Here is a 14,362-nt window from a genome sequence, read left to right as displayed (position 1 = left end):
TCTTCCCAGCCCTGAAAGTATTTTTTAAATACACATATATACATATAGTTGTATCCATACAAGCATATATATAGACACAGCTACAACTGTATATATATATATATATATATATATATATATATATATATATATATATATTTACAACACTTCAAACTTAGCCCACCGTGGGTTGGCCACCTGCTTCGGTAAATAAAGCCATCTCAGTGTGGCTTGCCTGACTGGTCACTTGTGCCGCTTGTACACTAGAATAGCACATCTGAGGAGATGAAGTCAGGCTCTGTGTAGCCAGCAATGCCGTGAGGATTTGTTACCGGTTTCTTTAAGAAAAGGTGGCCAGCTCTGCTGCCGCCCCATACAAATGCAGCTAACCATGTATGCACCAGGCAGAGGGGATCAAATCAAAACCCAGACATTGATAGAATTCGGCTGAATCACATTAGCTGAAGTGAAGCCACGGCCCAGTTACCTGTGAAAACAGTATTTTTTAAGGTCTTCAAAGTAGTCATTACCGATGGACGCGCTGGGGTTGTGAAGAAGGGGACTACTGTCAACCAAAGACTCCTCCCAAGCCTGAGGCCAGGGCTCTAGATTTTCCTCAATGGCCTGAGAAATGCCGCGATCGTGGGGAGAGATGATCTGAGCTCCGTTGTCCCAGTAGACCTAGAGAAGCCAGGAATGCATTTAGCAGGTTCAGGATGCAGAGCACCCACTCCCGAAGAACACAGGGCTGGGGTTCCACTGTGTGAGGAGAGAGCGTGTGTGGGGGTTGGGGGGGGGCTGGGAGGGGCTGGGGTTCCACTGTGAGAGGAGAGAGCGTGTGTGGGGGTTGGGGGGGGGGCTGGGAGGGGCTGGGGTTCCACTGTGTGAGGAGAGAGCGTGTGTGGGGGTTGGGGGAGGCTGGGGGGGGGGTTACCTTATAGCCATTGTCCTGCTTTGGATTGTGCGAGGCAGTGATCATGATGCCTGCGCAGAGTTTCAGGTGCGACACGGTGTACGGCTAAACCGAGCAGGAGACGGTTCTTAAGAAAGATTAGGCAGAACGGAAATGCCCACCGTACGTTGTTTGGAGCCATTCATCCTCCTGTATCACCCTACTATCATGCCAGGCCACTCAGCATCTTGTGTCCCATTTCAGTACCATGCAGTATCCCCCTCGTCTGTGGTTTTGCCCTACTCTGTCTCAGTGACCCGTGGTCCAGGAAGATGTGTCTTAGCTCTTTCAGCAGGGCCCGCACTCATTTAACTTCCTGACAGGACACTGCGACAACTCTTCCATTTTATTATTAGTTACTGTTGTTAGTCTTTTATATCCTTGACCCATAAATTAAGCACGCATTGGTACAAACAATGAATTAAGCATTGGCCGTGAGCTGCTTGACCTTCTATATTGTCTGCAGCCCTCTGACAAGTACTTTGAAAGGAAGCGGTTACTTACCACAAAGGGGGTGGGGGTTATATCAGAGAAGAGGTATACAGGAACACCCTGGGTGATAAATGCAGTCGCAGCCAGCCGGGCAAACCTAGAAATGCAGAAACAGGGACAAAAAGGAGAGAGTCACAGTCAGAGCTTCCCGTGGCAGTGTGAAACAAGGAACAAGCTGGGGTGGAACCCAGGGCTTCCTGCGTTCTAGGCTAACCCTCCATTAACAAAGCTGCAGCCCTGGCCCCGGCATTCAGTAGTGAAAGGAAGAGGAAGAACACCGAAGCTGAGACAGCCAGAGTCCTCTCCTCCCCTCTTTAGTTTAGGATAAAGGCCTGAGGTCACCTTGTCACACGTCCAAGGCCACTGTCCTCAAGGATACTGATAATGCCTAGGACAGTCACCACAACAAATGGTCCAGCAGCTGTGACATCATGTGTCACTATGCAGAGGCTTAGGAGCCCCGATTTATACTGTCATAATTCAGTACACACCTCATATGGACTCTGATTAGGTGTTGTTTTATTTAAATATAAGATGTGTTCTTATGTGTGTGTGCATAGCAGAGACAGGAACCACAAACCAAAAAGAACTGGTAAGTGCCAGTCACTTCAAGCAAATGCCATCCATGGCTCCAGGAGCAGAGCAAGGACTGTCCTGTAACCAACAGTGTTAACCTATCTGAAAAGCACAGTAGTATCAGCTATGACAGGTCTAAACCAGGGTTTACAGTATATGGGAACCAAGCCCGGTGGTGAGCGCCTGTAATCCTGCACTCTAAGAGACGAAAAGAGAATCATGAATTCAGTACTGGTATGGGCTACTTAGTGAGAGCTGCTCTCAGAATTGACAAGATAAAGCAGGGGAAGTTGTACCCAGGCCTTACACAAGTCATGTGCCTTTTCATATAGGTGACTCGTACAGTGAGGGGTATCTTAGAAAAGGTCTCTGCTGGGTACCGAGGTTCAATTTTAAATGTTTCCTACGTTGTTTGGGGGATTCAAATGGTAAACACCGGATCAGCGTTCAAACAACTGCTGCCCCTACTGCCGTCACTATCTTCAGCACCACTCTGTTCAGAATTACGCGACCACAGTTAACCAGGAGTCCAGTTGGTCTGAGACTGTCACAAAGCTACACCCTGACAAAGGTGTCTGTCAGGAAAGGAAGAGGCAATGATGCCTATAAATAGCAGAGGAGAATTACATGGAATCGAGTGAGACTCCAGTTTAGATAATTTTTTTCCCCATCATTTTTGTTTGTTTTTTGAGACAAGGTCTCTCTGTATATCCTCCTTGCTATGTAGCCGAGGCTGCCCTTGAACTCAAGAAGTCCTTCCACTCTGTTTCCTGAGTGCTGGGATTAAAGACCCAGGATAACCTGTCTTTTTTTTGGGGGGGGTGTGGGTTGGGGTCAGAGTTCAACTCAGGGTTTAGCCCTGGGTATCCTGGAACTCGCTTTGTAGACCAGGCTGGCCTCAAACTCACAGAGATCTGCCTGCCTCTGCTTCCCCAGGGCTGGGATTGCCCAGCCTTAACCCATTTCTTTTAAGAGCTAAGTAATTATGAGTTTAAAGTCAAGTCATTGAAAAAAAAATCAAGGGGCTGGAGAGATGGGTCAGGGGTTAAGAATATGTACTATTCTTACAAAGGCTTGCAACTGCCTATAACCCCAGCTAGAGGGGATCCAATATCTCTGGCCTCTGTGGGCACCTGCACCCATAGGCAAATATCCACATGCACACACACATATTCAAATTTAATTTAAAAAAATGGTTTTTAAAAAGTCAAACTATTGAAATGATTCAAAATAAAAGTATAAAAGAAATTATGAAAAAAAATCCTTTCCTGAAAAAACCGTCTCCAGGTTCCATCCCAAAGCACCCCTCAAACCTAAATACCTCCGGCTGCTGCCCCCGCTGGCGGGGTGAGCTCTCGCATCGAAGCTGATCACCACGCCCCTCTGCTTCAGGTCACTGAACTGCTTTTCCAGGTACCTGCAAAATCCCTGAACGTAGCCCAGGGAGTCAAAGCGCACATTTCATACATATGATATAAGAATCAGCCCAAAATGATATTTTCCCCATTTTCACAGGATAATATCTTTGGCATAGAAGACTGGGGACCAGTGATTGTGCAGACTGAATGGTGAGATGAAAACAGCTTTTTGGACTGTCTACTCTAAGTCAGATGCTGTGCTGAATTTAATATCTCCAGGTCCAGACTAACTTGCTCAAAATCTCCTTCTTTTGATGGGAACACAGAGAACAGCAAGGGCCTACTCAGTTTCAGACCTAATGAGCTGCAGACCATGGCTTGTACCCAGGTCTGGTGACAGGTGGATCAGTGTAGGGTGTAAGGTGTGTGTGTGTGTGTGTGTGTGTGTATATATATATATATATACACACACACACACACACACACACACATATATATATATATATGCCTCTGAGGCCAGAAAATGGATTTGAACTCTACTCTGCCACCATTGAGGAAGAGACAACTTTTTCTTCCTTTTCTCTAGTTTCCACGTCTATATATAGTAACACCAATAATCCATACTATATAGAGCTTTTGTAAGGCTTAAATGAGCTATAAAAAACGGCAAGGTGAGGCCGGTTAGTAGTATGCTTGCCTTGTAAGCCTGAGGAGCTGTATTTGATACCCAGAAGCCAACTTTAAAAAAAAAAAAAAAGTTAGGTGTGGTGGCACAAGCTTGCAATCCCAGTATTGGAGAGATGGAGACAGCTCCTACATCCATGGGGCTCCCTAGCTACCTAGCCTACTTGGTGAGTTCTAGGCCAGCAAGAGACCCTGTCTCAAAAGAAAAAATGAACGGTGCCTGAGAAGTAAACACTGAGGTTATCTTCTGGTCCCCAGATGTGCACGTGTTTGAATGGTCATTTCCTTTAAAGCCCTGATCCCCTGCTTCCAGAGTCAGCAGGGACTTCTGACATTTCTCTCTGCTTTGTGACATCACTTAGAGAAAGCCAATGCATTTTATACAGTTTTGACAATTAACTGATGAAAGTCTGTTTGGTTTGTTTGTTTCGGATACTATTTACCAGAAATCTAAAGGATACTGGAATTAATCCATTTATAGGGTAAAATTTGCTCTGCAAATCAAACTTGTGCATTTTGGGGCTATCACTACCTGCCCCAAGCTGGTGGAGCATCCCATCCCTGTATCTCAGGGATCGAACAGCATCACATCGGTCTCAGACACATGAGAGCAGCGAACTTGGAATCTCAACACTCTATACACTGGACATTGTCAGAGAGTTCTAGTTGACTGGGCAATAGTGATGTGACCTAATCCTTACTGCACTCTGACTAAAGGAAATCTTATACATAATGAAGCATATCTACAATTTTTGGTAGAGGGATAGATCTCAGTCTTGTTAGCAATGTTACATCAATTTAGATTGTTTTTTTCCCCTTTGGCAAACAAATAGCATCCAGCACACCTTCCAAAAGTGATAAGGAAATAAGGATGTATGTATTCGTCTTGTGGGTCCCCAAGGAGGAATTCAGATGCCTGATGCTTCACAGCTTACAATGGTGACATTATACCTGACTTTCCAGGTCAGCCTTTGAGCTGTGACCTCAATGTGTCAGGAAGCAAAAATCATCTAGCCCAAGTCCAGATTCTCGTACCCCTAAATCTTCTAGAAACTTCTGGGTCCTGTGATGGACGAGGTCCAGAAAATAGTTGAGGGAAAGGACACTATTCCATGGGGGACGAAGGAGGCTTTCAGAATTAAAATGCTACCTTAAACAAAATAAAAACTTGCACGACTTCAAAATATATAACTAAAGAGCTAAAAAAAAAAAAAAAAAAAAAAGGATGGGTTTGGAATGAAACTAATGAAGCCATCTTTTAGAAATTACTTTTTAATTATATCCACACATGTGTTTCTGAGTAAGTGTATGCCATATGTGTGCAGGGTATCGGGAGAGGATGTCTGATCTCCTGGAGCTTATAGGTTGGCTATAAGCCACTGGATGTGGATTCTGAAATCTTCTGTAAGAACAGCAAGTATTCTTAGCCACTGAGCCATCTCTCAAGCCCCTTTCCTTATTATTTTAAATTATGTATGTGTGTGAGCCTGTGTACGGGTATGTGCATGGGTATTCATGGGTATATAGGTGCTCGTGGAAGCCAGAAGAGGGTGCCAGGTCCTCTGGAGCTAGAATTACAAGCAGTGTGAATCACTTGACACGGGTGCTGGGAACCAAACTGGAGTTCTCAACGAGAGCAGCCTGGGCTCTTCACGGCTGAGCCATTTCTCCAGTACCCCGAAACCATCTTTAAATGAGATTAGCCCTGAGTTAGTTAGAACGGGCTATTTCATAGGCCAGTGAGTTCTTAGTGACCAATGTGTCCAGGTTAAATTAAGTACTCTTCGATAATCACAAACAGAGCATCAAAAAGACGTGAATTAATTGTCATAAGAAATTATAACCTCTACTGCTGAGGCAAATAGTAGAGGAGTTTTCCTCCAGTCTCCGGCCTACTTCTTTGAGATCGTCTTCACTCATATGCATCTGCGCCTTAACCAAAGCAGGGTAGTTTTAAGGTGCCACTAGGCTTACCCTTCATACCCAAAGGAGCAGCAGCAAGAGTGTCAATGCCTCAGTAAAGGGGACAACAGGGATGTGACCGACCAAGCCACATGCTAGTGCTCCATCAGGGAAGGCCACCCACAGCTGGAGTGGCAGCCAGAGCGGACCATTCCAGAAGTCCTCTCTCCTTCACTTCTGGGATGGCCCCTAAGATGTTAAAGTTGCATCTGCTGCTTTCCTGAAATGTTCTCTGCCCCGAGCATCCTCGTGTCCCACGGGAAGCATCACTCCAGGGTAGAGGGTTTCTAGGGATGACGCCAGTAGGTGGATGATGGAATAAGATCACTCTCCACTTTGGTTTCAAAGGCCTCCTGGGCTGGAGAGATGGCTCAGTGGTCAAGAGCACTGACTGCTCTTCTAGAGGTCCTGAGCTCAATTCCCAGCAACCACATGGTGGCTCACAACCATCTGTAATGGGATCTGATACCCTCTTTTGGTGTGTCTGAAGACAGCTACAGTGTACTCATATGCATAAAATAAATAAATCTTAAAAAAAAAAGGACTCATTATTATGTGCATTCATGAGGCCCACTCTCAGAAGAGTTCCGTTGTTCTAGCAGAAAAGTGGGCCACGGTGGCCATTGAACTTACTTAAGCCTAATTTCTCCATTTCAGGAAATTAGATAGAGTTGAATATAGGGGGAAAGGTTCAAGGTTAATCTTCAATCCAGAGAAGCCCCACACCTCACAGTAGGTGTGACAAATGGGATTATCCAAATACGGCCATGGCAATATATACCCCCACCAGGTGCCACTGACCTTCTGTTTAGACAGACAGAACTCAGTGGGGATTAGTTATTTTGTTTGGGTCACAGCTCATTTATAAATGCCAATACAGATTCCGGTCCGCATATTCGTGTTCATATTCCCTGCCATCACCTTAGTCAATGGGTCTGTATAATAACAAAATCTCCACAAGGGGCTCTGTCTTTGTTATATCCATTCACTATGCCTGACACACAGTGGGCATTCAATAAACTTGTTGCATGGCTGGCTGGGTGAATAGAAGGCTGATGGGTTATAAATAAGGACTGAACAAGCCTCATTTTGTAAATTAAATGGTGGTCACTTTCTCTCTTTGGTCAGATCCAAAGACATATCCAGAACTAAAACAAATTAAACCTATCAGGACTCAGGGAGATGCCCCAGGAGTAACAGCACTCACAGACTGACTCATGGTACCTGTGTGGTCTGGATGATGGTCAGGTCATTCATTCGAGAAATCCCTGCTCCCATAGGCGCTCGAAGGCCAGCTGTCCCAAACTCCATCCGGGCCCCAAAGCATTTCCGCAGCTCTTCTTTATTACCTCCAGCAATGAGCTGTTTCACTGACTCAGAGGTTAAAGGGTTCTGAAAGAAAGACATGGATGTACCAGGCACAGCTTGGTTAAGAAAAAGACAGAAAATCTGCAAGGTAGACCATGCCCTCAACACACACACACACACACACACACACACACACACACACACACACACACATCTCACCTCTATGAAAAACCTGTATAAACAGAGGCTTTTGCATTTCCTGGTGTTTTTGAAATCTGAGCTAAGGAATTTGATGTAAGATGTATTCTCTGTCCTACTGAGGGAACAGTTTTAGAGAAAATGAACTAGATGCTGTTTTAGGACAGACATCTAACTCGCTCAGGGAGATCTCAGATCATTTGCTTACCAACCCCGTGCTTGAGAAGGCTAGAAAGTTTCCCAAGAACCTATTTTCCCCATCTGTAAAAGGGGAACCAGCTAGAACCTCTCTTGCATATTTTTCAAGGTTTGAAATGACTTCGTCTTGGTCTGACACTGAGTTGTGATGTTCATCTCCTTCCCTAAGGTCCTCAAACTGTTCCAGGGTGGTAGGTCAGTCAGTACAATCGAGACCGTACTTTTGTAGTGCTTTATAATTCTTACAAAGTGTTCCCTTTGTATCTGGTCGTGTTTCAATGACTCTAAGTCAGGTCAATAATAGCTGATGGTTTTGGTAGTATTTTACACTACAGAAATTGAATGGCTTGCTTAACTGCATGGTGAACATTAGCCTAGTGCTTTTTCTATTACCTTAATTGCAAACAGATAAGGACATGAATCATTTATGTACACTTGCCTTGTTTTCTTCACAGAACGATTGCTGGAGATGTGAAGATTGGAGAATTACCTAACTCCACATGGACTTTTACATTAAGAATTGAGGGAAGGCTGGAGTGAAGCACTTCTAATCGTCACTCCCCAAAATGAACACTGGGCAAGATAAGGCCCCATAATTAAACTTTGAAATGTGGTCGCCATAAAACCTTGGCTTCAATCAAGCCTATAGTTCCAGATAGTTCCAGCTTCAACAGGAACTGGGACCAACCTTTTGATTAACACTAGATTCCAACCCCAGAGAACCATCTTACCCATTACACCGGCAGGTGCCCCCAAGGCAAGGCTCAGAGCTGTCATACAAAGGGAGCACAACAAACATCTGCTGAGTGGCTGAGACAACACAGACTTCCTGGCCACACCCAATATCCAGGGCGTCTCTGAGGCCTACTGTGGATTTCAAAAGTCTTAACTGGTCTTGGATTGCTAGAAAAGACTCAGCAGCCTGAGAGAACAAAGCAAAGAGATAAAGAAAAGTCAAGAAGAGAGCAGCAGAGATAAGGGTCAGACCTGGGGGTGAAGGAAAACGGACAGAAGAGGGAGGCACAGGGGAGGGGATATAATAACCATGCAGAGAGCACAACTAGAGTCCTTGCCAGCATGGGTGGCTCTGCAACCTTTTAGCTGGTGGGAGGTCCCCTGAAGAATGAATAGGTCCTTCCCAGAGAGGCACCCATCTCCAGTTAAAGGAACTGAGAGGGGCTAAAGTCAGCTCCATCAGTTAACTGCTGGCTATGCAAGCTTTAAGACCCAAGCTCAAGTCCCCGGCATGCACTAGCCAGCCCGGCCAAGCAGAGCTCATCTGTAAATCTAATGCTGGAGGTAGACAGACTATGTATGCATAGAGTGGGTGGTTCAGACAATTTAGAATTTAGCCAATCGGCTCCTCGTTCAATGAGAGTATGCTTGGGCCAAGGAGTGGCACTATTAGGAGGCCTCGTTGGAGGAAGTGTATCACTGTGGGGGTGGGCTTTGGGGGATCTTCCTCCTAGATGCCTGGAAGACAGCTTCTGTTTGCCTGCAGAACAAGATGTAGAACTCTTAGCTCCTTCACTAGCACAGTGCCTGCCTACATGCGGCCATGCTTCCTATTATGATGATAATGGACTGAACCTCTGAAACTGTAAGCCAGCCCCAATTAAATGTCCTTTATAAGAGTTGCCTTGGTTATGGTGTCTCTTCACAGCAACAACTAACTCTACCCTAGCTAAAGCAGAATGAATGAGGAAGGTACTTTCAGCCTCTGGCCTCTCTGCACAAACATGCACCACAGGTGCCCACACAGCTACACACAAGCACATGAACACAGACACAGCCATACACCACAAAGACACACCTCGGATTGGGAAAAGAACATTGAAGCATCTCCAGAGGAGAAAAGGACAAGTTTCCACGGAGGTACCGTGGACATCCAAGACAGATTCCATGTTCTACAGTAATTACATTTTCTGCTCACTTCTGAGCCCATCTGTGAAGTACCTTCTGAAGACCAATAGATCCCAGGCTCTGATGGGATCAAAGGGTCCCTCCTTTGATGGATCCATAATATGCCGGGATTATGAGGAGGTGACAAATGGTGGGAACTGGGAGCAAGTTGGAGAATCGAGGATACTGGGACTTGTCACAGGATGGTATATTTCCTCAATGGCCTCTTCCTGTATTCCCCCTTTCTCTGCTCCTTAGCCAACAGCTCTGCTACTCCTTTCTACCATGAAGGATAAGAGCATCTCAGAGTGTGAGCAGAGCAGTTCTTTCCCGCCCCTTCAGTCTCTGTCAGACACTTAGTCAAGTGGTACAAGAGCCCAATAACACACACAAGACTTCTTAGCTGAGGTGTTAGGACAGCTACACAATGCAAGTTATTAAGTGATCAGAAATGGAAACAGTTTCCTCCCCTTAAACATCCTGGAATGCTTTATGTTTCCAGGAAAAAAAAAATCCACAACAAAGCAAAACAAAACCTCCCATGAGGCGCTAGCACTGCCATCCTGTTTCCAGGATGGCCTGACTATTCATTTTCTAGGTGTGAGCGAGCAAAGGCCTCTGCTGAGCCTTCCAGCCTCTATCCAGTCACCAAATGTTTCAGGGACCAACTATAGACATGCAGTACGGCACTACGGTACTACGGTACTATAGACCACGGAAAGCAGCAGAGACACACAGCACCAGCTACATAATTTTCAGGGGGGGCCAGTGCACAATTAGAACGAAAGACTCCGTGTTTAACAATAGAGAATCTCAAAGTAGTGCTTTAAAATACGGCTTGGGCCCTTCCCTGAGTACAGGTTCAGTGGATCTGCGTGGGTCTCACCTCCTGAAGTCAGCCCTGGATACCGACAAATTTTAAACAAACAAGCCTGTAAGGGATTGTCTTTCAATTCCAGGAAGAGCAGGGAACCAAAGGCCTGGGCTGTCTAGAGAGAGAGTTTGAGTTGCACTTGGGAGACAGGAAAGATCCGCTAAGTTCACACAGGAAAAACGACAAGAGAAATAAAGTCAGCAGAACACCGGCAAGAGGAACATTGCGGGAAAGCAACAGGACACGCGAAAGCACAGGTCAGAGAGAACTTGTAGAGGGCAAAGGAAGTGATGTCCGGAGCTGGCCGACTGACTAAGACATTACAGGGGAAAGGCGCAGCTGGGGCCAAAGCGTTCCCTGTCACCTTCCCAGTGGAGTGTATGTTCTCTGGAAAACTCCCTGTCAGCCTGGCCCATCAGGGACCCGGTAGTATCCATGAAATCAGAAAAGGTGGTCTGGACTGTGGAGAAGTCCAGGTCCCGGGAAAGGCGGGACAGAGCGGATTCTGAATGGATGAAGATGCTCAGCCCATCACAGAACCTCAAAAACCTTCTCGTGCGTGGACTACCCCGGGTCCCAGGCCCGCTACATTCACTCTCCACCCCACTCCCCGCCCCCCAGCTCGCTCCTCTACCGGGTCTAGCAGCCGGGCGAGCCACACAGCTGTCTCCAGTCCCGCAACAGCTTATGCCGAGCAGGCACCGTGTGGCGAGGCAGGGAAGGAAAGAAGGAAGCTGGGCCCGGCTCCCTGCCGGACAAGCCACGGCGCCCGAGAACCGAAGAGCCGGAGATCGGCCCTTACCTGGTCCCAACGCAGCCACTGCGCGGTCTCCTGGTCCAGTCGCGCGTCCATACCCAAGCCACTGCCTTCCGGAGCCGGTGTCTCTGTCGGTGTCGCCGCCGCCATCCCGCAGCAGTCACAACCGGGCGGAGGAGGCCGGGTCACCCTTCTGGAGGGGCGGGGAGAGGGCGGGGAAAGAGGCGTAGTCAGAGAGCCGGAGGGAAGAGGACGTGCAGCAGCCCCGCCCGGTTCCAGACTCGCCATTAGTGGGTGTGCTTCCCGGAGGGCCAGGCAATTGGGGAGTGCTTTGTTGTTAGGAGAGCTGGAGGCTCGCCTTACTCTAGTCTCCTAGGCCCTACATACCCAGGGTCCTCCAGCAAACATCAAGTATGCATTTGGTGCCCATCACACCTGAGATGCTAGTCTGACTGCGCTGGGAAGCAGAGCACATTGGCGCAGGCCAGTAGCCACATGGCAGAGGCAGGCAGGTCTCTGTGAGTTAGAGGCCAATCTGATCTACATAGTGAACTCTAGACTAACTAGGGGTACATAGGGAGATCCTATCTCAAAATGTAAATTAAATTAGAGAATAGCAGAGGGGGAAACAAATCTTGAAAAAGAAGAGCCAAGTGGGAAATAAATCAAATAGACCAACGAGCCAGAAATGAGATAACACTTGCAAAGACAGTTTATGTCAGAAGAGCAACCGGAAGGACGAGTTGTAATTTCAAGGCACCGGGTCAACTGGATTTTCACACTAGAAAATGTAAAAAGAATGTCGACTCATCCGCCTGAGGTCGCCACACACAAACGAGAATTCCAGGTCAGCTGGGTGATGTATGTGCACACCTGGCTGGGCACGGGGAAGCACAAGCAAGAATGGTTCTGAGCCGCACATGATGCCTTCCTCGCTCCTGCAGTCCCGACTGTTGGGACTGTTGTGAGTTCAGGGCCTGGCCTACAAAGTGAGTTCCAGTTCACCGTGGGTTCCAGTGTGAGATCTCGTCTCAACAAGCAAACAAACAAACAAACAACCCTAAAACGAAAGAAAAAACAATTAAACAAAAAAAATCCAAAGCAGTTAAGAGCACGGGTTGTTCTTCCAGAGCACCTAAGTTTGATTATCAGCACTAGCATGGCTGCTCAGGATGGTCTGAAACTCCAGTTCCAGGGGATCCTGCATCCTTTTCAGACCTCCATTGTCATATATATCCATGGTGCATAGACATGTATGCAGGCAAAATACAAACATACACACACACACACACACATACACACACACAACTTTTTAAAAGGTTTCTAGCAGATTTAGTCGCAAAAAGCTCCAACCATACACATCCAGATTGCCAACAATAGAATGGATAAATATGTAGTGGTATATTCATTCTAAATCATATACATAAATGATGATCGATAAGCCATGAGTTACACAGCCCAGTGAGAATGAAGAACTGTATACAACTTCATGGATGTAGCTCACAACCATCCCATAGAGTGAAAGAATTCAGACCTCTGACAGACATTGGGTCTGACAGACACTGACTAAGAAAAGCACAAAGAAAGAAAACAAATCAGTATTTTCCAGAACTGGATATGGGGATTCACTGCAAAGGTCACTGGGGGTTAAGGGAAGCGACTCTGGGTTTGTGATTTCCTGGATCCAGGTGCTCGTCAAAACTTAGAACCATGGTTACCAGCTATAAGTTATGTCTCAATTTTGAAATTTTAAAAAACTACATTTATCTACGGTGTGTGTGTGTGTGTGTGTGTGTGTGTGTGTGTGTGTGTGCTGTGCCATACATATGGAAATACAAGGATAACTTTAGGAAGTCATTTCTCTTCTTCCACCATAGAGGTCCTAGGGATCGAATTCAGGTTGTCAAGCTTGGTGGCAAGTGCCTTTTGTTGCAGGATATTTAATCATACTCTGAACTCTGAGCTTAAGTTGTTTACTGGAGAAACCTGTTTCTAGTTGTGGTGTGACTCAGTTTTAGCACACACCTTTACACCTTTAACCCCTCTGGCTGGGATACAGACACAACCCTAGTGCTCACCTTTAATCCCAAACAGTGAAGGTAAGGTTAGTTTGTAGAAGGAAGCACCCATGTTTGAAAGTGATGTCTAGTTGAGTGGCAGACAAAGTGATGAATCAGAGAAAGACTTGACAGAACAGAAGAGAGGAAAGAGAGGCTACTTAGGAGAGAACAGTGCAGAGAGAGAAGGGAGAGGGCAGGCTTACTAGGACAGTTATAGAGACAGGTTGTAGAGAGAGGGAGAACAAACTACACACAGGCAAAGACGGAGTTAGTCAACGAGAAAGAGCCACATGACAACAGAGTGTCAGTTAGTATGAGGCCAAGCCAAGCAAAAAGTCAGAGGCTGAGAGAGATGCCAGATTGAATCAGTCAACTTGAAGAGGAGTTTAAGCCAGAACAGCTGAGTCCAACCAGCCAGCTAGAGTTCAGACAGAGTGAGGAGGAGAGATCTTATTCAGCAGCAAGTCTCAGAGGCTGAAAACATTCTAGGCCTAGATAAGACTGTACAGAGGCTAGAAGCTTCCAGAACTGGGCCTAGGTTAGCAGACAGACAGGAGGCAGTAAGTCTCAGAGATGACAATTACACCAGGCAAATAAAAGATACTTTTACAGCCGTTACTTGCCAAGCCATCTCACTGGTTCATATTTCAATTTAAAAAATTGTTAACATACAAACTACAGGAGAGTTAATCTATGGACATTAGGGGACTGGTTATATTTGGGAAGGAGGAGTTTTGTGTCTGTTCTGCCCTTCTTCCCCACCACAGGAATCAATCAGGGCCTTGCTTGTGCTAGCCAAGCACTGAGCCACATCCTCAGTTCCAGGCCCTCTCTCTCCACCTTTTATTGGTTTTCTTTGAGACTGGGTTGCCAAAGCTTGTCTAAATTGGTCTTAAATTGCCTATAGTTGTAACTAAGGCTGGCTTGAAATTTATGATCCTCCTGCCTCAGCCTCCTAGAGTAGCTGAGACTATTGATATGTGCCATCGTCCCTTGCTTGGACCAGCTACTTCATGAGCTGGATGGAGATAATACACACACACACACACACACACACACACA

The 14,362-nt window shown here is 46.3% G+C and overlaps 1 protein-coding gene across 4 annotated transcripts in view; it reads right to left on the bottom strand.

Annotated features, from left to right (window-relative positions):
• The window catches only part of Pgm2 (phosphoglucomutase 2), a 35,437-nt gene extending 23,982 nt beyond the window's left edge, over window positions 1–11,455 (bottom strand). Inside the window, exons 1-7 of one of the 4 annotated variants that reach the window (XM_006504058.3) lie at window positions 11,286–11,435; window positions 8,439–8,629; window positions 7,228–7,395; window positions 3,321–3,427; window positions 1,436–1,520; window positions 914–1,019; window positions 467–660 (exon numbers count right to left, since the gene is read on the bottom strand). In XM_006504058.3, the coding sequence (XP_006504121.1) occupies window positions 467–660; window positions 914–958 (239 nt within the window). In that variant the 5' untranslated portion in view covers window positions 959–1,019; window positions 1,436–1,520; window positions 3,321–3,427; ... (1 more) ...; window positions 8,439–8,629; window positions 11,286–11,435. Of the gene's footprint in view, window positions 1–466; window positions 661–913; window positions 1,020–1,435; window positions 1,521–3,320; window positions 3,428–7,227; window positions 7,396–8,438; window positions 8,630–11,285 lie in introns of all 4 variants that reach the window. The other 3 variants (NM_001356964.1, XM_006504056.3, NM_025700.3) reach the window with 3 other exon arrangements.
• Window positions 11,456–14,362: the final 2,907 nt, after the last annotated feature.

Source organism: Mus musculus, chromosome 5, assembly GCF_000001635.26.
Source record: "Mus musculus strain C57BL/6J chromosome 5, GRCm38.p6 C57BL/6J".
NCBI classification, from domain to species: domain Eukaryota; kingdom Metazoa; phylum Chordata; class Mammalia; order Rodentia; family Muridae; genus Mus; species Mus musculus.
This window is presented reverse-complemented; position numbering and strand designations above follow the sequence as displayed.